At 42.4% G+C, this 23,825-nt stretch overlaps 1 protein-coding gene across 2 annotated transcripts in view; it reads right to left on the reverse strand.

The window, feature by feature from the left end:
- The window catches only part of BBOX1 (gamma-butyrobetaine hydroxylase 1), a 74,030-nt gene extending 50,458 nt beyond the window's left edge, over nt 1–23,572 (reverse strand). Inside the window, exons 1-3 of one of the 2 annotated variants that reach the window (XM_074999000.1) lie at nt 23,473–23,572; nt 11,492–11,938; nt 9,484–9,598 (exon numbers count right to left, since the gene is read on the reverse strand). In XM_074999000.1, the coding sequence (XP_074855101.1) occupies nt 9,484–9,598; nt 11,492–11,872 (496 nt within the window). In that variant the 5' untranslated portion in view covers nt 11,873–11,938; nt 23,473–23,572. The remainder of the gene's footprint in view (nt 1–9,483; nt 9,599–11,491; nt 11,939–23,472) is intronic. The other variant, XM_074999001.1, reaches the window with a different exon arrangement.
- Nucleotides 23,573–23,825: the final 253 nt, after the last annotated feature.

Below are 23,825 nucleotides of genomic sequence, written 5' to 3' on the forward strand. Positions count from 1 at the left end.
AGAGCTAAAATCACTTAATTGAAAACTGTTTATGTTTCTACTAGCTTACAGGAACACTTAATAGCTGAGCATTTCACGAGGCATCAAATGCAAGTCCAAAGGAGTTCATTATTGTCTTTCCAACCCAATTATGGTATGGCTGATATGAAACAGACTTATGTGCTTAAGAATGCCTGTAGGACTGCACAGATCACGGGCTTATTAGAGAGAAGATACTAGAACTAGAGCCTTTGCTAGGTTGTCAAATTGCCACTCAACACTCATCTGTTATCTCCTAGTTCTGTTTCTTCTGGACAAGTTAATGTATACCACATATCCATAGAGCCAGTTATATCATAAGCAGGTTGGTCAGACGTCACTTGCCCGTGGTGAATCCATGCTGACTGTTCCTGAGCACTTTCCTCTGCTCCAGTGTTTCAAAAATAACTCTAGGAGGACCTGCTCCATGATTTTTCCAGAGACTGAGGTGAGGCTGATCAGTCTGTAGTTCCCCGAATCCTCCTCCTCCCACTTTTTTGAAGATGTGCACTACATTTGTTTTTCTCCAATCATCTGGGATCTCCCCTGATCTCCAAGATTTTTCAAAGATAATGGCCAGTGGCTGTGCAATCACATCAGCCAATTCTCTCAGCACCCTTAAATGTGGTAGATGCAGCCCTATGGAATAGTGCACATTCAGCTTTTTCCAAATCGCCCTTAACCTGGTCTTTCATTACTATGGACTGCCTACCTCCTCCACCTACTGTGATGCTCAGTGCAGCAGTCTGGGAGCTGACCTTGTCTGTGAAGACAGAGGCAAAACAAATATTGAGTACTTCAGTTTTGCCCCGCATCATCTATCACTAGGTTCCATACCCCCCCAATCACCTGTCACTGATTCAATAAGGGTGCCAAACTTCCCCTGACCACTTTCTTGTTGCTAACATGCTTGTTGCAACCCTTCTTTTTATCTTTTGCATTTCTAGCTAGCTGCAACTCCAATTGCATTTTGACCTTCCTGATTATACCCTTGCATGCTTGAGCAATAGTTTTATCCTCCTCCCTAGCCCTCTGTCCAAGTTTCCACATCTTGTAAGCTTCATTTTTTGTTTCAGCTCACCAAAGATTCTCTGTTAAGCCAAGCTGGTTGCCTACCAGATTTGCTATTCTTTCTGCACAGTGGGATGGTTTGTCTCTGCACCTTCCATAAATCTTTAAAATACAGCCAGCTCTCCTGGACTCCTTTCTCCCTCATATTAGTCTCTCAGGAGAGCCTGCCCATCAGTTCCCTGAGGGAATCAAAGTTTGGATTCTGCAGTCCAGAATCCATATTCTGCAGCTCTCCCTCTTGTTGTCAGGAACCTGAACTCAAAATTCTCTCCTAGTATAATTTCCTTTTCTAAAAGGCGTTTTAGTGCCTTGTGAATAGTCTGCTGTACTCTGCTTACATTTCACAAACACTCTCCTCTCCACACAGGACCAGATTTTTCCCCATATGTTTGTATTTCATTTTTAGTTTTGTGGCCAGGGAAGCTTTCAAACTGCAATGTGGAAATCTCAGAGAGGTCTTAAGTGGCCCATTCATTCCAATGAAATGTTCTCAACTGAAAGAGAACACTTCACGGATAAGAATACACCTTGAAACAATAGACTGGAGATTCAAGAACTGCTTGATTTATGTCAGTTGGTGTTCTCTCCCCATCACAAATACTGAAAGATTTCTGATCTGCGTCAAGCCCACGTGTTCTCAGCTTCCCACCCAGCAGGGTGTTCTCTGTGTCTGCCGTCAATATGTCTGTTCTAAGCTTCCCCAGAAAGAGCTGGGTCTTCCCCAGATCATAGCTCACATTGGGCTGGGGGCGGGGAGCAGGGAAGAGACTCAGAAACGAAGGAAGGTTCCCCCAGAACCTGATTTACATGTGGGTGGGTCAGGGATGGGGGAAGGATATCCCAGCATGCACAAAGCAGGACCGAGAGTGGGACTCAGAAACCTACAAGGCCTAGGACAACAACACCCTAGTGCTTTCATGCGATATAGGAAGTAGTGCTCAAGCAGCCCCAGAAAAGCAAGATCCTTCCAGTACTTGGCTTACCTCATACCCCAGATAGCCAGGGCCCCCACATACTGGCACACATACAGGGACAGGAAGCAAGGGCCAGACACCACCAAAGGGAAAATCCCAGCTTATATAAGTGAGGCACAGAACCTCCACTCCCAGAAAAGCAAGCACCCCACCCGATCTAGCTCATATGGGAGACTGGGAGTGGGGGGACCACAGATTGGCTGGGACTTCCTGTAGCCTGGCACATATGCAATGTGGCAGTGATAGGGGATCCAACACCACAGGGGCAAAGACCTTCAGATACCAGTTTGCATGTGAAGGCAGAGGGAGGGGCTCAGACTACCCTAGGCAGACAAGCCCTGTCCCCTGAACTTGGCTCAGATGAGGTGGGGAGCAGGAAAGGGGCTGTCACACCCCTATAGCTGGGCCGGGGGTCTTCATGTTGTGGCATAAGTACAAGATGGCAACAAGGTCTGATGGGCACCTTGTCCTTATTCTCCTTCATGTCTCCCTTCCCAGTGCCCTACCTTTCCCTTCCTAATCATCACCTGATTCCCCCAACTACTCTCCCCTATTCCTCTCTACTCCTTCACTCCAATAATCTTTCCTCCCAGTGAGCATTGGTTAAAAGAAAAAACTCCACAAGCAAAAGAGCTTCTGCAGCTTTGGAAGTCTGTGTATTCAGGCTACGTTGTGTCAACCTAAAGATGTCTTTCTGACAGGCTGACTAGAGCAATACATCCGCTTTTTTAACTTCAGACTTCTGCCTGGGGTCAATGTTGAACTCACAGGTTATGTCTTCACCTGCAAGTAAATGTTTGTTGCTGGCCTGTTTCCTCTGACTAAGGCTCACAGGGGAGGTAAGGGGTTCAAGATAAAGGGCTGTTTAGCTGCTGCATAGACATGGGCTCAGGCTTTGGCTTGATCCCTGGAACCGCCTTGTCATGAAGCCTGGGCTCCAGCCTGAACCTGAACATCTACACCACAGTGAAACAGCTCCTCAACCCAACCCCACGAGAATGAGCTGGCTGGCACTGGCCAGCCACAGGTTTTGATTTCAGCGTAGACATACCCTCAGTGCCTTAGGAGATGGTAGGATTCATTGATGTCAACTTATCCTCAGAACCTGATGGACTAACTTATCCTCAAGAACAACCAGAAGTCCTGTGGCACCTTATAGACTAACAGATATTTTTGAGCATTAAGCTTTCGTGGGAAAGACCCGCTTCATCAGATGTCTCTCTGATACTTAACTTATCCTCAGACACTAACTCATCCTCAGAGGTAATTTGCCAGACAGTTCCTCTCTCTCTGCACATGCTCAGGCCAATCCGTTAAGGAGAAGAGGCAAGTGAGCCTTCTCAAGATCCTCAATGGAAAATGAAACTCTTCAGCTAATGTTTGATTTTCATTTCCCCCAAGCATCTGAAACCCTGATGCAATGATCTGAGCCCTGCCTTGACTTCTATTGGTGGGCATAAAAAGGTTGCCAGAATCTGTCAACATTAAGAAAAGCTGTTTCTCCCTGGTACTAGTCTATTGCAGATGAGATAGTGCAAAATCTGTGTCACTAACAAAACCGTGCACACTCCGTGAAGCACACGGTGGCTGTGTCTACACTATTGGCTAGGGTATGATGCTTCTGCTTGTACACATATATTTGCATTAGCTTAAGCTTAAGTATGAGTGGCGTCATGGTAGCAAAGACAGTGGAAGTGGAGCCTATGGTGACTACAAATCCACTTGAAACAAGTGGGTATGTAATTGGCATGCTATTCCTCTACTGCTGCTATTACTTCTATTTATACCAGCACTAGCTCAATGACAGTTTACTATGAGTTCATGTGCATGAACAGGAGAGTTACACCACTAGTTTGTCATGAAGCTGTAGACCAAATTCCAAGGCAATCTTAAGAGCACATAGGAGAGGTGAGCTTGAAACGGAAAGCTGATTCTAACCCCAAGTACAGTAGAGTTGCTGCTCAGCTACAATAATTGGTGCCAGGATTTCAGGTTGGGTATAAACTTCATCAGAAAATATGTGTGGAAAAAATGTCACTGGAATTGATTTGCACTGAAACTAGATGCAGAAACAAACCATGTGATTATCATCATTTGGAGAAGCTTATTTCAAATTTACCATAAAGACATACATGCAGTTTTAAGAATGCCTGATTTGTATATGGAAAGCACTTTGATACCACATATGACTGCATGTGCATATATATGCATCCCTCTTTGTGTGTACACCACTGATTTGCAAATGCAATGCAGACTGTTGCACATGTGCAGCGTATAAATTTGCATGAAAACTTTTCAAAATGTGGCGCTTACGTTGTTTGTGATTCAGGGACACAACTGCCAAATTACAAGTACGAACTAGACTCTGATTTCCAATCAACATATTGAAACTGAATTTCTGGTAAAATCATGTGAATACAAGCTATGTGACAAAACAAAACAAATGAAGAAAGAGGAGTGGAAGCCTGCACTGAAAAAGGAAGTAGACAGCAAGTCTTAACAGACGGTATGTTTTCTCCAATTTAAAAACCACAGATGTAGCCAAATAAAAGAGCAAGAATATAAGTAATTAATATGACATCCACCCACACTTGTGTGTATACCAAGTTCCATATCTGTTGTCATCTATCAGCATTTGTTTTTCCTGAAGAAAACTTTATTTTCACTGAGGAAGATAAAAGAACAAATGAGTCAACATTGCTCATTAGAAGTCTCAATTTTAATCACTGTTGGTCTGCTGTAGAAACTTCCTCCTTCTTTAATAATACCACATCCATACCTTTTTAAATATTACATTCTTAAGTTTTATGTTGTAAATTTTATTTGTTTTTTACTGTTTTGTAAATTATATGTGCAGCCTAACCAGGTTAGTGAATTAGGGACAACTTTTTCAACTCATTTATATTTATATTAACATTAGACTAAAATTATGGGACTCGTTTAATCAGAATCAAACTCTAACCTCTTTCTTACATTTTTCAAAGTTATATCTTAGGCTGTGGCTTAAAGTCCAGATCCCATATGCAAAGAGACCAGAATTATCTGCAAAGCTTATACACTATATTTAAAGAGACACTATCAACCTGAAGTATAGTAAAGTGAAAAAACTGGTTGTAAGCAGTTTTAGGTACTTTCCCTGTTCCTGATTCTTCCTGATTAGTTCAATATATTATAATATCACAACTATGTTTTCGTATTTAGAAAATATTTTTGTCTACACCATTTATGGGTGAGAGCCCAACAAAAACAATCGGGGAAAACAATCACAGTGAAGCGAACCTAACTATAGACAGTGAAGCATGAGGCCCTTCAGAGCTTTCCACCTGGGTGCTACGATCATGAAGATGAAACAGAACCCTGAGGGTCTACCAACACTTGCTGCTACCATACACAACATATCAGGCCTGGAGAGATGGCATTAGGAAATACACTGTCCCACAGGAGAAACCGTTAGCTAGCTAGGGAGAAGACAGATCCACCTAAGGAAGAACTACACTATATGGAGACCAGAAAAACAGCCCACAGAACCCACTGCCCATCCCAAGTCTCTCTGGGTCAGTCAGCATTTTTTTACTGTTTTATTTAATGTCCATCTCCCCCAAACAGCCTCTAAGAAGGATAAGGGATTCCCCAGCCTTATGAGAACCTCCTGCACAAATTCTGGTATTGGAGTGCACTTGGGAGCAGGTTAGACATGTGCCGAATGACAGGGCATGAAGGGATATTTGCAGGAATTCTCCTCCACCTCCCCCCACCCCTCGAGGTATCTCCAGAAATTCAGAGGAAGGAGTGGGCAGATTGCCCATTCACTCCATTTCCATCTGGCATTTGTCCTGTTCAGGATCCTTTGGCCCAGTAAAGAGCCTAATTATATATGAAAAGGGGACTTCACCCACACAGTAGTAGTAAAGGTCAATATTAATAAATGTAGTTCTGTCCTACTAATGTGATTTACTTCACTAATTCACGTCACTCAATAAATCAAATATGTTTGCTTCTCCTCTCTCTGATTGTGACAAGCTTTTGATACTTAGTTTTTGAGGCCAGAAGTGGGTTTTTTTTGTTTTTTTTTTACCAAAAGTTATAAAAAAAGAAAGAGAGAAATTACCCAATAACAAAAGCAAGTAACTACTTGTAAAAGAAATGCCACAACTGCAACAATATCCACAGCAGAGGTTAGCCTCTAACCTAAGGCATGCTGGTTAGGGGTTAGACTAGCTATTACAATTATTCAGAAGGAATACAGCTTGGTAGGAGAAAATGCCATTTGTAACATCATACTGCTGGGACCTGATTCTCACCTTAATTTACATGTGTTTTGCACCCGAGTAAATGACTTCAAGAAAGTTACTCCTAGTTTATACTAGTGTTGAGGAGAATCAGGCCATAAGTGTCTAGAAAGCAAACATTCAATTTACATAATGAAAGCTTCCATTTGTAAATGAAATTTGAGGAAAATTAAAAGAAGCTGTTCACAGTACCCAACCATTTTTTTCTTGGAACATAGTGAAGAGCAGAAAGACACTACAAGAGTATAAAGCCAGCTCAATTATCAATATCACTGATGTGTTATGATAGGCAATTTACATTATTTAATATAAATTAAACAAACATTTTTTGTCTGTATCATAGAGAACCAAGTTTCTGAAAACTACTGACCAAATAACAATGTATCCTCTTCCTTAGCTATTAAAATCTGCTTGCTCAGTCCTTTCCCGCTTCCCTTTCCAGGGGTAAAAGGGCTACAGAGATAGCTCCCAACACTTCCTCATAGGAAAAAAATATGGGTCCTCTCTCCATGTAGATCTTAGGGAGACACTCAAGGAATGCCCCCCAGCCCCCTCCCCCCAAAAAAAAAGAAATGAGCAACTAGAGTTGTTTTCTATAGAAAGACAGGAGACTAACTTTCTGCCTCTGGAAAATAAATGTTCTGATTTTGAAAGTTTCAAAGGCCTGGTCCCTAAAGTAAATGGAAAGACTCCCATTAACTTCAATGGGGTTTGAATTAGTATTGAAAAAGGGGAACCCAAGGAAGCATGTATTTCTTAAGAGAACAGATGTTTCAAGGCTATTTGAGCCAGTGTCAGATGCTGTAAAAAGAGAACAAGGGGTTTTGAGGAAGGGATAAGAAACTGCTATGCATAAGCATAAATTATATTCAGTTTCTCCAGAGAGTAATTCATGTATGGAATTGTTGAGGATGTAAACTGATTTAAACACTGGACTGCGAAAGTTTGGGGCTGATATCATATGAAGACTTCACAAAGGGCCCTGACATGAGCCGTGTATATTTATGAACTGGTAATTAAAACTAAAGCCAACAAAAACTCAGATCAAGCCAAGGCGTGATATCACAGTGTACCTGAGCTTTCTGAGCAAGAATCGGCAACTTGCAAACTTCCCAGGAGCTACTTGTCAAAATGGATGTTTGTTTTTTTAATAAATAAAACACACACTCTTGTACAGACAGGCAGACGGCCATAGACTATCCTGGTACATAGCAAAACTTACTAAACCAAATGAAGTACATTCCTTGTTCCAGACTTCTGCCACTGGCTTGCAAAATCTTTTGTTCTTACATGGTTACAAACAGTTCCTTACTTACATTGACCAGCTTTTCTGTGTAACTTTGCACTAGGATCTCTGTTCTGTCCCATTTTGGAAGGGGAGGGAGCCATCAACAGGTGTACAGCTGGCAAGGCTGGCTACTGCATCCAGGGGAGAGGACAGCCTCCGTGGACCTCTGGGCAAGTTGTTGGGGAATGGCAGGGGCTGGCCCTGAGTTCCTGGCAGGGGTGAGGCTTTGGGCATAAGGGGCAGGGGCAGACAGCCCTCAGCACCACCTGGACTGTAATACAATGCATTTATCAGCTCCTCCCCACCCTCCCCCCGCCCCCACAGTGCTCAGGTCCTCCCTGAGTACCCAGCACAGGGCTCCAGAGGCAATTAAAAAATCCCAGGGACTCCTAGCAGGCCCGATAGCAACTCCCACCTTTTGTCTCCTCCCCTCCACCTCCTTTTGACAGGCATCAGATGCTCCAAGTCACCCTGTTATTGGTGCCATGGCAGGGAAGGGTAAAGGGAGGAAGCAGAGATCTGTAAGGGTATCTAACTCATGTCAGCTTCTAATCAGGAAGCTTTAACTGGTTCCCTGATACTCATCCCTCTCCTCTACTCAGTGTAATCCAGACACAGGAGAGTTTCAACCCCATGTGTCTTGGAATTTTCTTTTTCCACCTGTAGCTCCCTAAAGTTAAGATAAAACAATAGTAACCACCTAGTACTCTGCCCCTGCCCCCAGTGATTAAAACATCTGTCCTTCTGATTGCTTAGAAATGAGGCTGAACCAAGCTCCTGACCTTCAAGTTACTGATCTTGTGAGAACTTCATGGTCAAACCCAATTTTTGCAGTTAGTCACTTTTCATAAGAACTAAATTCCTGTTTTAACAGATGAAATCTTACCTCTTAATCTGGAATGACTCAGTGTTCTTAAAGAGCAAAACTGATATGAGACCCTTTCAAGGACAAGAGCAGAAATCTTGTCAGGTATAGAGCGTACTTTTCCTGCTCATAACAACAGAGCATGCAAGGAAGAGAGGCGCTAATGAGATATGTCAGGGGTTAGCAACATTTCGAGGTGGATTGCTGAAATTTGACCTTTATGTATGGCCTGAGTGGCGGTGATACTTTTTAAAGCCACTAACAGTCCTACTAATAACAGCTTCATTAATAAATAACTTAAGATGCAGAGCTTTAGCATTCAGGTGGTGGTTGCTAGCATTAGTTCGTCTTTTGTTAGTCCGCAGGCAGCGTGGCTTTGACCAAACTCCCGGCTGCATGGGGGAGAAGTGGCAAGACTGAGCTCCTGCCTCATGTGCCAATGAAAGTCAGCTCAGTGCCACTTTTGGCACCCATGCTGGGGGTTGCTGAGCCCTGATATATACAATCACACACTTCAGCAAGACAAGTGGTCTGAGGTTGGTGATGGTGGGTCACTCAGAGTTAAAGGGTGGGTTTTTAATAGAGCTCCCTGTTTGTGCACCACTATCATGTTGTCATTAGAAATGTAAATAGCATTATATAGCGTAGTGTACAAATTAAGTCATTCTCTAGAGAACATAGCCACATTATTGGAGCATACCAGTAAAAAAAAAAAATCTAGGTATCATGGTATAAAGGAAACTTGATAAATGTTAGCACAGGCTCCATGGTGCATCACTCAGCTACTTATTAACACAGACAGAAGAAAAAATAAAAGAGCCCTTTTCATTTCTGCTACAATGCCTTTAAAATTCTGTCCAAAACTTGATTAAAACAAGGGCATATATTATTATGTATGCATGCTGTCCTGTAAACTTTTACATATGTGATAGTCTAGAGTTTTAAGAAATGCCTAACAGATTAGATTTTAATCCATACCTGGTAAAAATAATTCTTCTTGCATTTCTGCTCTGGCTTGTTCTGAAAAGCATCTTTTCTTCAGCCATTCAGCCTCATATTCACTGGTGTGTTTGTCCGGCCATGTAACATACACCTTGTGTGGTAAAATTAAAAAAAAAAAAAAAGATGATTAACAGTGAGAGAGTCAATGAAATCTGATGGCCTTAAACCATTACCCAAGAGACCAGCAAAATTCAATCTTCTTACTAGAAATGTAATTGAAATACATTACTTGATACTGTGCAATTAAATGTCTCTTGTGGGCAATCTCTCCCAGTTTATATAACTCAAAACATGATCCAAAAGTTCACTTAAGCATTACCTAAACTCCCTTCTTTTACAAGAGATCATATTCACAATGACGAAGCAATGCAGCCTGCTGACTGGTGCTGCATGCATTCATTCCTTACACCTACAGCACTTAGCAGTGGTATGTTCTGTATGGGTCCCAGTAAGGGAAAGTAGGACATTAACAGATCACAGAGAGCAGCACTTTACTGCAGGGCGTGTCAAGGAGGAAAGGACGGAAGAAGAGACTTGACAGTGAAGAGGATGACAACTGGAAGTACTGAACGAGAAAGATGTGAGAAGAGAATACTTTTAAAAGCTATTTCCCCTAGTTATGAAGAATTAAGAGTTCTAAAAATGATACATTCACTACCTTTTTCTGCTTCAGGAAACTGACAAAAGAGCAGAAGAACTTACAGTTTTCTTTGGCTTTAACTAAGAGTGCTTTCTGCACTATGAATCACCATATTCCACACACCCTATCTGTAGATATCCACCCCCCATTACTGTATTATTTAATAATTATTATTTATCTTACAATAGAACCCAGGAGCCTCAATAGGAATTAGAGTCCTCCTGTACTAGAAGCTGTAGAGAGGTAGACAGGCTCTTCTTTAAAGAGCTTACAGTTTAATTAATAATTGTAATTTGAGTGTATGGGTAAAGTAGGGGTTTAACTTGTATTCAGACAATTCAGAGACAATGTGTGCTAATGGACACAGGATGGGACTGGAAGGCAGGAACTCCTGAATATTAATCGTGGCTTGGTATCTGAGCTTTTTCAACTGCAAAATGGGATAACAATCCTTATTTCCCCTCCCATGTTTGTAAAACACATTGAAAAGACCAGTGCTAAGGAGCATAATTAATGACAAAATAAAAGGAATGGAATTTGCATGTGTGTTTTATAAGCATCAGAGTTTCCCAAGCAAGAAGGTGAAGGGTCAAATCCTGCACTTAATTTCACCCATGCAACTCCAGTGGGGTTCTACAGCAGAGACGGAGGACAGACCTGACCAAAGAGGATCTCTCACTAAATGTTTAAATGTCAGGTGGTCAAATAAATTTGTAAAAATTCACCTTAAACAAATTAAAAACTATTTATTAGCTCAAGTAAAGAGTGTCCTGCCCTTGGCCCTTGACAACTTGATGCTTTACTGCAATATCACAAGAAGAAGACTCAGCAAAAAGACAGTCACTTTCTTTGTGGGGGAGTTATACTAGCCTTACTCCACAAAGAGGCCATTGTGGAAAGGGGGAGGACCTGGAGGGTATGAAGTTGGACATATAGGGGAAGAGAAGTTCGAGGGAGTGGAAGACTGAGGTGTTAAGAGTCTTATCCTCACACCAGCGCCTAGCGATTAAGAAGCGAGGGCTATGGTAAACATGCTACCTTTCTCTACAGTTAATTAAGGAAAAAAAACTGACTGGGAATGTTTTTGCAGGTTTCTATACCTAATGCTTAACATTTCTCAAAGAATTTTACCATAAGAATGACAAAAATGAAAGGATTTGAATTCCTCAAATGATAACTAAACCTAGAAACCATGAAAATACACAGTATACTGTGTGGATCCATGATTATGGCATACACTAGTATTTGAGCTGCAGTTCTATTCTCTCTGTTCAGGTTACTAATGAACAGATAAGCAAGTATTACACAAATGGCATATGAAAGCAAAATTTCTTTTAAAAATACCTTTTGTCTATCTGCCAAAGTGACCTCCTTCACCCCAATGTTAACATCCAGGTCTTCCAAAAGCAGTTTGCGTGCTTTAGCAGAATGCAGGAAGCAGTTAGGGCACTGACAGTTGTCCCTTAGCCATACTGCAGGGTAAAGGCTCTTACTCCCATCTTCCCAATAAATGCAGACAAAATTATTCATGTCCAAAGCTTCCACCTTCTTGATAGTTGCAGTCATGTTGAAAGGCTGAACTGCTCCAGCTGTATGCTGACAACAATTCCTCGAGGAATGTGGTCTTGTAAGAGTACTCCTGCCCTTTTGCACTAGCAGCCAACTGTGTGAATAGTCTTGGTGGACTTTGGTTCTTAATAGACTTTTAGCCATAGCATTCCACATGTTGACGACTCGTACAAAAGCTTCAGAGCAAGAATGCCTTCTTCTTTGTGCAATTTCCTCTGAGTACTAGAAATAAGAGCACAACTAATTATAAAAAGAATGGAAATAAAAAGAATGTACAAAAATAAATTAATTTCCCTTTCTCTTTCTACTGCCCCACAAATTCTGTCCTAGGAATACAAATTCTCTGTTTCTTGGAAGTTTTGCCCAAAGACGAATGCATGTTTAGGCTTGACTTATCAACTTGTCAGGGAATTTGAGCAGTGCCTCAACTTTTCATCTTGGTATACCTTACAGGGGCTTACTTTTCAACAAGCTGACTTCTGGAAAATCGGGCATCTCAACTTGGGCACCCAAAGCTGAGGTGCTCAAAATCACTAGGTGCTTTTGGAAATTTGGGGTTTAATATACCGTTGTGTATCTCAACTCACATAATTAATGATGATTTCAGTTAGAAGACTGAACTATCCCCCTGCAAGGGAAGGATACAGTCTATGGATTCAGGATGCATCATATATTAAACTACGAACAGAACCTGTGACTGAATGTTTACCTTATTCAGAAAAAAAAAATACTTCTCTGCCCGTATTAATAAATCAATCCAAGGACTTTTTAAATAGAACTTCTCATCACTTCAAAGCTTTTGTGTCCATTTCTGGTTTGTCCAGTTTTTAGTGTATTTTTTAAATATAGGGGGGCAAATCTTGATGCCTTTGTACTAGTATTCCCTCTAATTTTTTCCATCCACGAGCAGAATAAATGTTTTTATGTGCAACAAGGCGTGTGTGGATAGGCACCACCAATGAAAACAGCTGGGTGGCACCTTAATCTCTCCTGGACTGCTGCCCAAGCACTCAGCTTACAGGGAACACTACTTCGCACAGAATTATGGCCCCATTAAAGTCAATGGCAAACTGAAATTGATTTGGTTAGGGCTACGGCTTCGCCTTCACTCTTTACACAGGAGATGTTCCCATGGTTTCAACAGGTGTTCTGTCTGAGTAAGGAGTACAGGATTTGGTCCAGGATTTTAAATTTTTTCCCTGCTAGTTATGAGCAAGAGCGGGGTAAGGTGGGAAATGTGCGCCTCTTCCATTTTTTTTAGTTTAATAACAGAAAGAAAAATAAAAGTAAAATATTTTTATTTTTTCTCTCCACTCTAACATATTAATCCAAGGATCCCAAGGATGCCGTTACTGTCTATCAGCCTAGTGCTATTTTAATAAACTTGTATAACAAACATTCAAGCAATGCAGCTGTGAGCCATTACACTTCGTAGGTGTCGCTCCCTATTCTAAAGCAGTGGTTCATAGTCACAATGATAATTTATGCTCTACATATTTATTTGTCGCTTTTTAAAAACATAATCCCAATACTAGGATTTTCCTACTCACTGTAAAAAAAAGAAAAAAAAGGGAATAATTTTGAGTGTTTTAATCAATTATAATATGGAATAATTGGATACTTGTTCTAATCTCTCTGAAAGACAGATTTACCTAGCACATGTTAGGATACAATTCAGGGTTTTGTAATACTGAAATCTTAGAAGATTTCAGTGCCAAATAAATGTGAAAACAGAAACATGAGTAAGATGGCTATTTTAATGTATTGCAAAGCTTGAGTTAGGTATATAAATCATCACAGTTTTCCGGAATATAATGGAGCTACAGCAACCCATGTTCTAGCTCCTTGTGTATTCTCTACGGTTCTTTCAAGTTATTGGAAAAAAGACAATCAATTGTTGACTATATATACTCCTGTATTTCTGAAAGTTCCTGTATAAGGAAAACTCAGGATAACTGAAGGCTGGGCTGGGCCTTTAAAGCCCAGTCCATTGTAAAGGTGGGGAGCTATGCTGCCCTGTGTCAATGTCAGGAAGTACAGTAAGGTCTCAGAGTACATGAACTCAGATTACATGACCTCGGTCTTACATGTCTGACCTGGATTCCCATAGCAAATCCTGTACCGCGATTTCCAGCTGTGCTTAACTCCCCTCCCCCCTCCCAGCTCAACCCTCCTCAGCTCCACATGGCCCTAGCTCAGCCCCTCCCCGCCAGCTCCGCTCACCACCTGTGCATAGCTCCTGTTCATTCCCCACTCCCCTCTCTGGCTCTAGCTCACCACCCCCAGGCGTGGCTCTGGCTCAACCCCCACTTATGTGAAATCCAGGTTTACGCAAGGGCACATGGAACAGAACCCTTGCGTACTCTGAGACCTTACTGTATTCTGCCTCAGAGAGCTAGAGCAGTGTTTCTCAACCAGGGGTACATGTACCCTTGGGGGTACACCGAGGTCTTCCAGGGGATACATCAATTTATCTAGGTATTTGCCTAGTTTTACAACAGGCTGTATAAAAAAACCACTAGTAAAGTCAGTATAATCTAAAAGTTCATTCAGACAATGACTTGTTTCTACTGCTTCATATGCCTTATGCTGAAATGTAAGCACAATACTTCTATTCCAATTCATTTATTTGATAATAAGATGGTAGAAAGTTGGCAAGTTTTCAGTACTAGTCTTCTGTGATATTTCTGCATGCTTTGTAAGTAAGTAGTTTTTAGGTGAGGTGTAATCCATAGTCTATGCAGACTGAAGGATGCCTACTACTACTACTACTACTACTATAATTTGGTGGTATGCAAAACAAATCTGACTCCTGAAAAGGGTACAGTAATCTGGAAAGGTTGAATGACATTTGGTTTTTAAGACTTCAGACTACCTTCGGACCATGTTTCTCAACTGTTGGTACACGTACCCTTAGGGGTACATGAGAAAAGTCTGGGGTACTTTAAAAAAAAAAAAGGTTGAGAAACACTGAACTAGAGCTTCTTGTCTCCACAGAGAAGGCACAGTGCTTTCTCTGACACCTCTTTTGGCCTTAAGGCTTAGCTGGCCTGCTTGTTTCGTGCTGTATTGGGAGGGAAGGGTGGGAGTAGGAACAGAGAATGGCTCCCACCTGTGCCATACTCCTGTTGGTTTCTTTTTGATAAGTTCTCAATCAGTAATTCAGTAGTAATTCTGAGGCCAGGGTAACACCACAACAGAAGGTTGAATTAAGGTATGCAATTCCAGCAACGCTAGTTACGTAGCTAGAGTTGATGTATTTTATTTCGGGCTTCTGTGCAGTCTCCACTAAGAGAGGTCAATGGGAGCATTCACTCCCATCAGCTTCACTTATTCCTAAGGAGGGGCACCAGTACCAGTGCCCTGGTATCCCTCCTGAAGATCGACCACAAGTGCAGATGTGGCCTTAGCAACACTAATGAAGGTAGTAGTGAGAAACTCAACAGTAATGAACAACACTAATGGAGGCTGTGCCAAGGAAGTTGGAGGGATGGCCTGGGCGTTTCCTCATTCTCTCATTCCGCATGTCTCATCTGTAAAGAGGGGGTGAGCTCAATGTTCTTGCCCTACGAGTAACACACACAAAAGTGCATTTTGGAATGCCTTTATAAACTTTTTGCACGGGTGGGTCACAGCCCTGCCTAGTAAATTTTCACCAGTGTCTCGTCATTAATGCACCTTCCTGCAATCAGAGAGATGATGGCATGTCACTCACCTTTTAAACCTCATCCACGTATTTAATCTTTAACCTAATCACTCACCAAATCACTGTCAGCACTGAAGTGCTGAAGTGTTTTGGAAGATGAGTAGGTGTTCTTAGCTGGCCCTATGCTTTTCTTTTCTTCCAATACACATCTCTGTGAGGACAAGGAGAAGTAGATGTGGTTAGCCGCTTTCCTATTCAGCCCACATAAAATAAACCTAAATCCAACTTCCTTCCATGGCAAACAGCCTAACTACTCTTTACTTTCTGTCAGTTGGTCTTGTTCCTGTCTCTTCCAGCTTAATTGCCTCAGAGCATGCAAGTGCACTACATCTTGCAAACAATCCAGTTCCATGCTTGACTCCAGTGCTTCAGAGAGGAGCATGACCAGAATTTGGTGCTCAAAAAGCCTTCAGTTTCTGCTCCATTCATGAGCAGGTTTCTTGTCCTTACACTTGAGCTATTAGGTGCAGGAGTTATAATTGTGTGAACAGTGTTGTGACAGGTCGCAGTCACAGAAGACCCCTTGGGGTGTTCCCTGGTATGTTGATCATGCCACCGATACCTGCTGCCTTGCTGTCTCAGGCTTCCTACCACCCTGTCATGATGAGTTAGATCCCACTGGTGTCCACCAGACAAAACACAGAGTTGAAATTACTGCCTACCTGCAGAGCAGGGCAAATGTTGTTTAAGCACAACTCTGGGGAGGATGCAGTTCTAGGGCACAGCTCTGGGGAAATCACCCCCATAAGGGATCAAAACTCCAAATAAATCCATCTCTCTCTCTGCAAAAGATTTGCATTAATAAAGCTCATCAAGTAAGCCCCGTTTATCATTGAAAGATATGCACAGAGGTAGCCCTCGCCATGTAATAACTATGTATACTGAGTTTGATTCTAAACAAAAGTGGTTTTTTTATTAAGCAAAACAGTAGGATTTAAGCGGTTAGAAGTAAAAACAGGCAGATCAAAGTGAGTTAGCAAATTAAAACAACACACAGCTTGTTCTATTCCACTAAGAATCTAGTAGTATTCCACTTGTTCTATTCCACTAAGAATCTAGTAGTCCCACACCAAAGGCTTTTATGTAAATTAGGGGGTCATGGGATAGGAGGAAAGGTCCTTTCATGGATCGGGAATTGGTTAAAAGACAGAAAACAAAGGGTTGGAATAAATGGTAAATTTTCACAATGGAGGGGGGTAACTAGTGGTGTTACCCAGGGCTCAGTCCTGGGGCCGATCCTGTTCAACTTGTTCATCAATGATCTAGAAAATGAGGTAAGCAGTGAGGTGGCAAAGTTTGCAGATGACACCAAGTTGTTCAGGACAGTCAAAAGCAAAAGGGATTGTGAAGAACTACAAAAAGATCTCAGCAAACTGAGTGATTGGGCAGCAAAATGGCAAATGAAATTTAATGTGGGCAAGTGTAAGGTAATGCATGTTGGAAAAAATAACCCAAATTACACGTACTACATGATGGGGTCAAATTTAGCTACGACAGATCAGGAAAGGGATCTTGGAGTTATAGTGGATAGTTCTCTGAAGACATCCACGCAGTGTGCAGCGGCAGTTAGTAAGGCAAATAGGATGTTAGGAATTATTAAAAAAGGGATCGATAATAAGACAAAAGATATCATACTTCCTCTATATAAAACTATGGTACGCCCACATCTCGAGTACTGCGTGCAGATGTGGTCTCCTCACCTCAAAAAAGATATATTGGCATTAGAAAAGGTTCAGAAAAGGGCGACTAAGATGATTAGGGGCTTGGAAAGGGTCCCATATGGGGAGAGGCTAGAGAGACTGGGACTTTTCAGTTTGGAAAAAAGGCGATTGAGGGGCGATATGATAGAGGTATATAAAATCATGAATGGTGTGGAGAAAGTGAATATAGAAAAATTATTTACCTTTTCCCACAATACAAGAACTAGGGGACACCAAATGAAATTGATGGGTAGTAGGTTCAAAACTAATAAAAGGAAATTTTTCTTCACACAGCGCACAGTCAACCTGTGGAACTCCTTGCCCGAGGAGGCTGTGAAGGCCAGGACTCTATTAGGGTTTAAAAAAGAGCTTGATAAATTTTTGCAGGTTAGGTCCATAAATGGCTATTAGCCAGGGATAAAGTATGGTGCCCTAGCCTTCAGAACAAGGGCAGGAGATGGATGGCAGGAGATAAATCACTTGATCATTGTCTTCTGTTCTCCTTCTCTGGGGCACCTGGCATTGGCCACCGTCGGCAGATGGGATGCTGGGCTTGATGGACATTTGGTCTGACCCAGTATGGCCATTCTTATGTTCTTATGTTCTTAGTATGTGAGTGCTTACCCTAAACATCTGTTCAGGTGAAAGCTTCAGATCAGAAAGGATCTTATCCTGACCCAGATCACCAGTTCACTGTAAAACTCTTTCACCCTCTTAGGGTTTATCAGGCAATTTCCAAGGCAGGCTGAAGACAAAGGAGCTGAAAGATTCTTATTGCTTAAACAGACATTCATCCTAAGCAGGAACCCTTTGTTTTAGCATTCCTGCCTGATGGGAAAAAAATGAATTCCAAAATGGAGGCTGTACTGAGTGCATGGGTCACATGGCTTTCTAGCACCAATCACCTCTTAGATTTACAGGACAAACTAGATGTTAAGCTGATCACTGAGTCATTATGGTTGATATCCCACTGGTTTGGGTTGTTCTGGGAGCACCAGTAAAGGCTATTACTAGCACCTTTAAAATCATAAACATATGTGCACTTCATATTTCTAACTTCACGCAGAAGAATACGTGCACAAAAACTTGATATACAGAGCCAGCAGATTATAACATTAAGGCTGGGTCTGCACGGCATAGCTTTCCCAGCAGATCCACACTAATGAGCAGCCTTGAAATTGCAAATAGTTGCTCATTAGCATGATCCCATGGTTCATTAGCATAGCCACATGAGAGAGCCCGGTCTTGGTAGAGGGGGGTGCCAGCAGTAAAGAGGCAGTGTGGACATGCCCCGCCAGCAAAAAGCCCCTCTGTCGCCTTACACATAACGGTCTGGTGACAGAAGGTCTTTTTGCTGGCAGGGCACATCCACATGGCCTCTTTACAGCTGGCACTCCCCCTCCCAACCCCCGCCGAGACCAAGCTCTTGAGCGGCTATGCTAATGAGCTGTGAGCCGTGCTGTGTAGACCCAGCCTTAAATGATAGGCTAAAAGCAGTACACTGTCCAAAGCATCTCCAAGTTATGTATATTTATATTTATAACTCATTTTCCACAAAGCATGGGGGTGGGTCTATAATAAGTGTATAGAATAAACTCTGCCCATTTTCAAAAGAGAAGGATAATAAATGTGATACTTTCAAAAGGAAGCAATTGTCCTATATTTTCATATTTGAATTTTATAGATATATTTAAAAATATTTATTGAAGTCATTAGTCTCAAGAGTCAAGACTTCTGCTTTGCTCTGTGTTTATGCTATACTGCATGGAAACACGAGTGTGTATACCAAAAGGATATGAGTTTCACAGCTAATTTACTACAGGGAAAATTGCAGCAGGAATTTGTCCAGAAAGAGTCTTTGACCAGCTTCATGTTATCCTTTGATGTGTATTGCTTAACTGGTGTCTGTTTGCAGGGATGGATAACTGAGTCATTCAAAATGCATGGCAAGCAAAATCTGTCCTAAAATAGGATGCCAGTAAATCTCTCAAGTGGTTTGGAAAGGAAAGCCAACATGCTAAATGAGAGAGAAGCCACCAACCATTTCATAAACAGGCTTGGGAAAAAGGATAATAAAGACTCTGGAAACAATCCACAGGGTGTAATTTATATTGTAAAGGTGACATCTGCAACCCAAACACAAATTTTAAAATATAATTTTCATTGGATTTGAGAAGCATGTGATGTCATTCCCTGGAGAGCAAGATCAGATAACCACTACTACAACTGTCTGTTTTTTGTTTTTTTTTCATGTTAAGGGATTTTTTATTTAAAATAGCTGATAATTTTGTTCACAGGGAAATATTGTTATATCAGATTCATTGTTCTACACTCTTGCTCTAAATAAGCTATCACCGGGAGAATCTTGGATCAGAAGTAGTTATGAGCTACATTACAAGTGGGAAAGTTTGCACTACAGGAGGTGTCACATTTGTTCTATTCACAGAGGACTTTAGTTTCTAGTACAATAAATCGCACCTTTCCTCAAACGATAAACATTCATTTAAAATTACATTTAGTCTTCATATTCAGAATCTAATCACTTTTGGAAAGTGATGCCAGGTCATTCTCTTTACATAGTTTATTCCCTAATCAGGAAGTCTGAAAGCAGGCAGTGTCATTCGTTAAAGAAGGCAGCTAAAGTCTATTCCATTTTGAATGTAGGCAATGAGATTTCAACATTCACTTTAGTTTCTTACCGTGGGTTCCATTAAAACTGCCTTAGTCCTTCCTCCTTTTTGAGAGACTACTATTTCATAAATTGCAGCAAAATCAAACATCAGCATCTTGCAATGCTTAGAGTAGGGGTGAGCATGGTTGGCAAAGGCATGAAATTTTGAAAAGGGGACGTCACGCTCATCCATCTCATTAAAATGTTGAACTATGTTATGGTTTTTATGTATGTGTAGTCACATTTATGTACACCAATTAATAACTTTTTTCCATTCTACATATACTTTTCTTACATGTGCTGAAAGGTTTTCCCCCTCCCCCACATACGAACAAAACCCAAATTTCCATCTGTTTGGATTACATTAGACAGGTTGGAGGAGGCCCTGATAATTGCAGGGAAGAAAAGTGGGGCCTGACATAAAAGGTTTGCTGGCTTAGAGCATGCATTTTGTAGAAAACAATTCTGCTGAAACTGTCATACAGTAAATCCTCAACATACATGGCTTCAAGTTGTGCATAACTAACTTTAATGTGAGTTAAGCTCAACTTGATGCTGTCAAGCTGACAGCCACGCATCTGGGGGAAAGCAGGGGGAAGGCTTTTAGCTCACCTATCTGTCTGCAGCTATGGGCAGCTAGCCAAGCTAAAAGCCCCTTCTCCCTGCCTTCTCCAAGCTGTGCCACCGGGGGAAGGCTTCTAGCTCACTAGCTGTCCGACAGTGGTGCTGCTGGTGGGGAAGGCAGGGAGAAGCAGCCAGGAAACTGACCAGCCCTGGTGGACTGTTCAGTTTCCTGGGTCCCTGTGCAGAAGGGAGCTGGGAACCAAGCAGCAGCCTGGTTCCCATCTCCCCCAGGACTTGCATCAAAATTTGAGTTATGTGGGCGTTGCCGAAACTCAACCCCCATGTAGCTTGAGGGTTTACTGTATTAATTTTCTACAGCAATTAAAGTAGTCCACAATGCTTTTTAAAGCTGCACAAACCCTGGTTCAAAATTTTTCCAATATTTGAGCATAATTTGGATCCCTTACTGGTGTAAATTGGGACTATGTATTGAAGTTAATAGAGTTTACTCCAGTATAAAACAATAGCCTTCCATTTTAGCATGATTCAATTTGCTATTTGTGATGGATCTCTAAAACAGCTGAGCAACAAAGATATTTCCTTTGTGGTCAAGTTACCCATTTCCTTGTCCAAATATACAAAAGTTCCTGTTGCCAAACCAGTCTGCTTATCAACTCAGTGTCAAGTGATTGCCTGGGCTACAGTAATTGTGTAATGAATAAGTGTATTTATTGTTTTCCTCAAGTTGTATCATGGTCATTTAAAAAACAAACTCCAATTCACCCCAATGGGGAGTTTAGAAAAAGCTGACAAAGTCCCTTTGTTACTATTTTTCCTCTAGATGCATTTACAAAAACCTCTGTGAGTCTGCTCATAGTTACATCAGTGTAACATCACTGACGAGTGGAAATTTAATTTTCAACAGTGTACAGGCAAGTAAAATCAGCAGCTCTGGGCCAAATCCTTCACTGAATTGGCAAAGTTTTACAGACTTTACAACAACTTACACCAACTGAGGATTTGGCTTGTTGTCCGCAAAGAAAACGATTTACAACAAAGTCATTTTACCTCCAGCAACACATGACACATATATCGAAATGAGCCTTCAAGTTACAGCAAACTAAAGTCACTTTATTCCTGAATGAAGGAAACCATGTGTACGCTGACTTCACACCTTTAGTTAATTTATCTTAATTTTCCTGAATCCCACATAGACACAACCCTTATTTTGTAACTTAAGACATTTTCATAAAAGCAGGAAGGGGTCCTGCCTGATTCTGCTTTCACTTACACATTGGTTCTACACCAGTGTAATCCAGTGACTAAATTGATAAGTATCAGAGGGGTCATTGCATTAGTCTATATCCACAAAAACAACCAAGTCCTGTGGCACCTTATAGACTAAGGTGCATATATATTGGAGCATATGCTTTCGTGGGCAACGACCCACTTCACCAGATGAATGCGCCTATTATATAGTTTAACCAGTTAACCATTGGTAGACCAATGAAGAACAGCCACAGCTGGGGACCAACTGCCTTTGTGGAGCAGGGGTCCTGCCAGCCTGCCACAGGTAGGATCCAAATCAGGCTAATCAGCCTGTAGCAGCTCCAGCAACAGTTAGCCATAACTGTAGTATGGATAAAGTCCAGTTAACCAGTTGCCCAGTAAGCAGTCTAACCAAATCTAATGCTTACCGGATAACCATTTTGGGGCCAACAGGACCACCTGTAAGTGGCATATGTACAAACAGTAAAAACATTGGAACCAACCTACTCTGGACTAATATAACTTAGAACTCCCTCCTCAGGATTTAAAAAAAAAAAGACTGGCTAATTTGCTATATTTTTAATTACACCTGTAAAAATCAGTTAATTGTCTTTCACATTTAACAGCATAAGCTAATTACTGCTGGGGACAAGACAGAAAAATTTTCCCAGTATGCAGCAGCATACAATTCAGTAAATATGTTCCTCTCCTATGTTCTTTGAGGAATCAGACACCACTCACTGCGAAAGGCAACGTACCAGACTGAATGCCTAGCTAGTTTGAAATGTGAGTCAAATCTTAAGTTTCTAATAATCTTAAAAATGGCACCTTTTTTTTCCCAGGGCCAATTTGTAAAAGCTTGACTCCATGCAGCCCATAAATAACAATTCAAACTCCACCAATCCACCCCTAAAACCCACAATCTAATTTAAACCCATAATAAATTAACCATTTGGAGGACACTTTAGTAGTCTGAGTCTCAGATTCAAAACAGAGATGTCCAATTATGAGCACTTTATCCTCCTAAATATACCATGAAGAGAGCAAGATTGGAAAAAAGTAAGCCGCTCCTGAGTGTTTGCTTGGCCTTTAAAGAGACCATGGCACACTTCTTATGGGTAGCCTACAGTCCTGGTGTCTTTGGCCAAAGCCATATCCTTGCTCTCCCCGCCACCAGCACCGGATGCTCCTGTGTTACTGCCCTTCACGCCACAGCTAGATGCATTTAATAGTGACTGGTGCCTGCTTGAATGACCATAGAGGTGGGGGGAATAGTAACAGAGAGGAAGCTGTGCCAGTCTATACACTATCAAAACAAAAAGCAGTCAAGTAGCACTTTAAAGACTAGCAAAACAGCTGTTCTGGTCTGGCCATGGTCTGAAGAAGTGGGTCTGTCCCACGAAAGCTCACCTGCTAAACTATTTTGTTAGTCTTTAAAGTGCTACTTGACTGCTTTTTGTTTTGAGAGGTGGGGGGGGGGGGTGAATAAAATTCCCCGCCCCCGACAAACTCCCCCAGATCCCGATAGGTGAGCTGATGAGCACACTCCCCACGTGCGGGCGGTAAAAAGCGCCATTCAAACATACGGCAAGTCCCCGCTCCCGCCTTTCTCCCCTCTACCGTGCCCCGCCCCCTCTGACATCGTGTCCCACGCGCCCATGGGCATAGGGGCCGCTCCTTGTGTCCTCACACAAACAAGCCTCCCCCCACCCCCTGTAGCGGCTCCCACTGACTGTGCCCCGCCCGTGCGATGGGCGCCCTGGGGGCAGGAAGCGGCGCTGCGAAGTGCCCGCGGCCGCCCAGCGCCGGGGCCGCGATCGGAGCGCGCGGGGCGGGCGACGCTTACCCCCACCTGCGAAGGGGCCTGCTCGTGTCGGGCCGCCGCAGCGCCTTGCAAGCAGCTGGCTGGGCCACGGCGGGCGGAGCCGGGAGCGGAGCCCAGTGGGGGAAAGGCCGCACAGCCGCTGCAGAAGGGGAGGCAGCGTGGGGCGGGCGGCGCCGGTGGCTGCCTCACTGAGCGCCCCCTGGCTAGATGCGCTCTCCATTACCGCACATTCGGCGAAGGAGTTACAGTTAGGGCAACTGCTCTCAAGAACCGCCCCCCGCCACACTCTCGCTCTCTGTGTGCAACTCCTGTCAGCGCTCCCGCTTCTAATAAAGCCTACCCTCAGCGAGGGGCGCGCTAAAGCACCGCGGTCA

Source organism: Carettochelys insculpta, chromosome 6, assembly GCF_033958435.1.
Source record: "Carettochelys insculpta isolate YL-2023 chromosome 6, ASM3395843v1, whole genome shotgun sequence".
Lineage (NCBI taxonomy): Eukaryota > Metazoa > Chordata > Testudines > Carettochelyidae > Carettochelys > Carettochelys insculpta.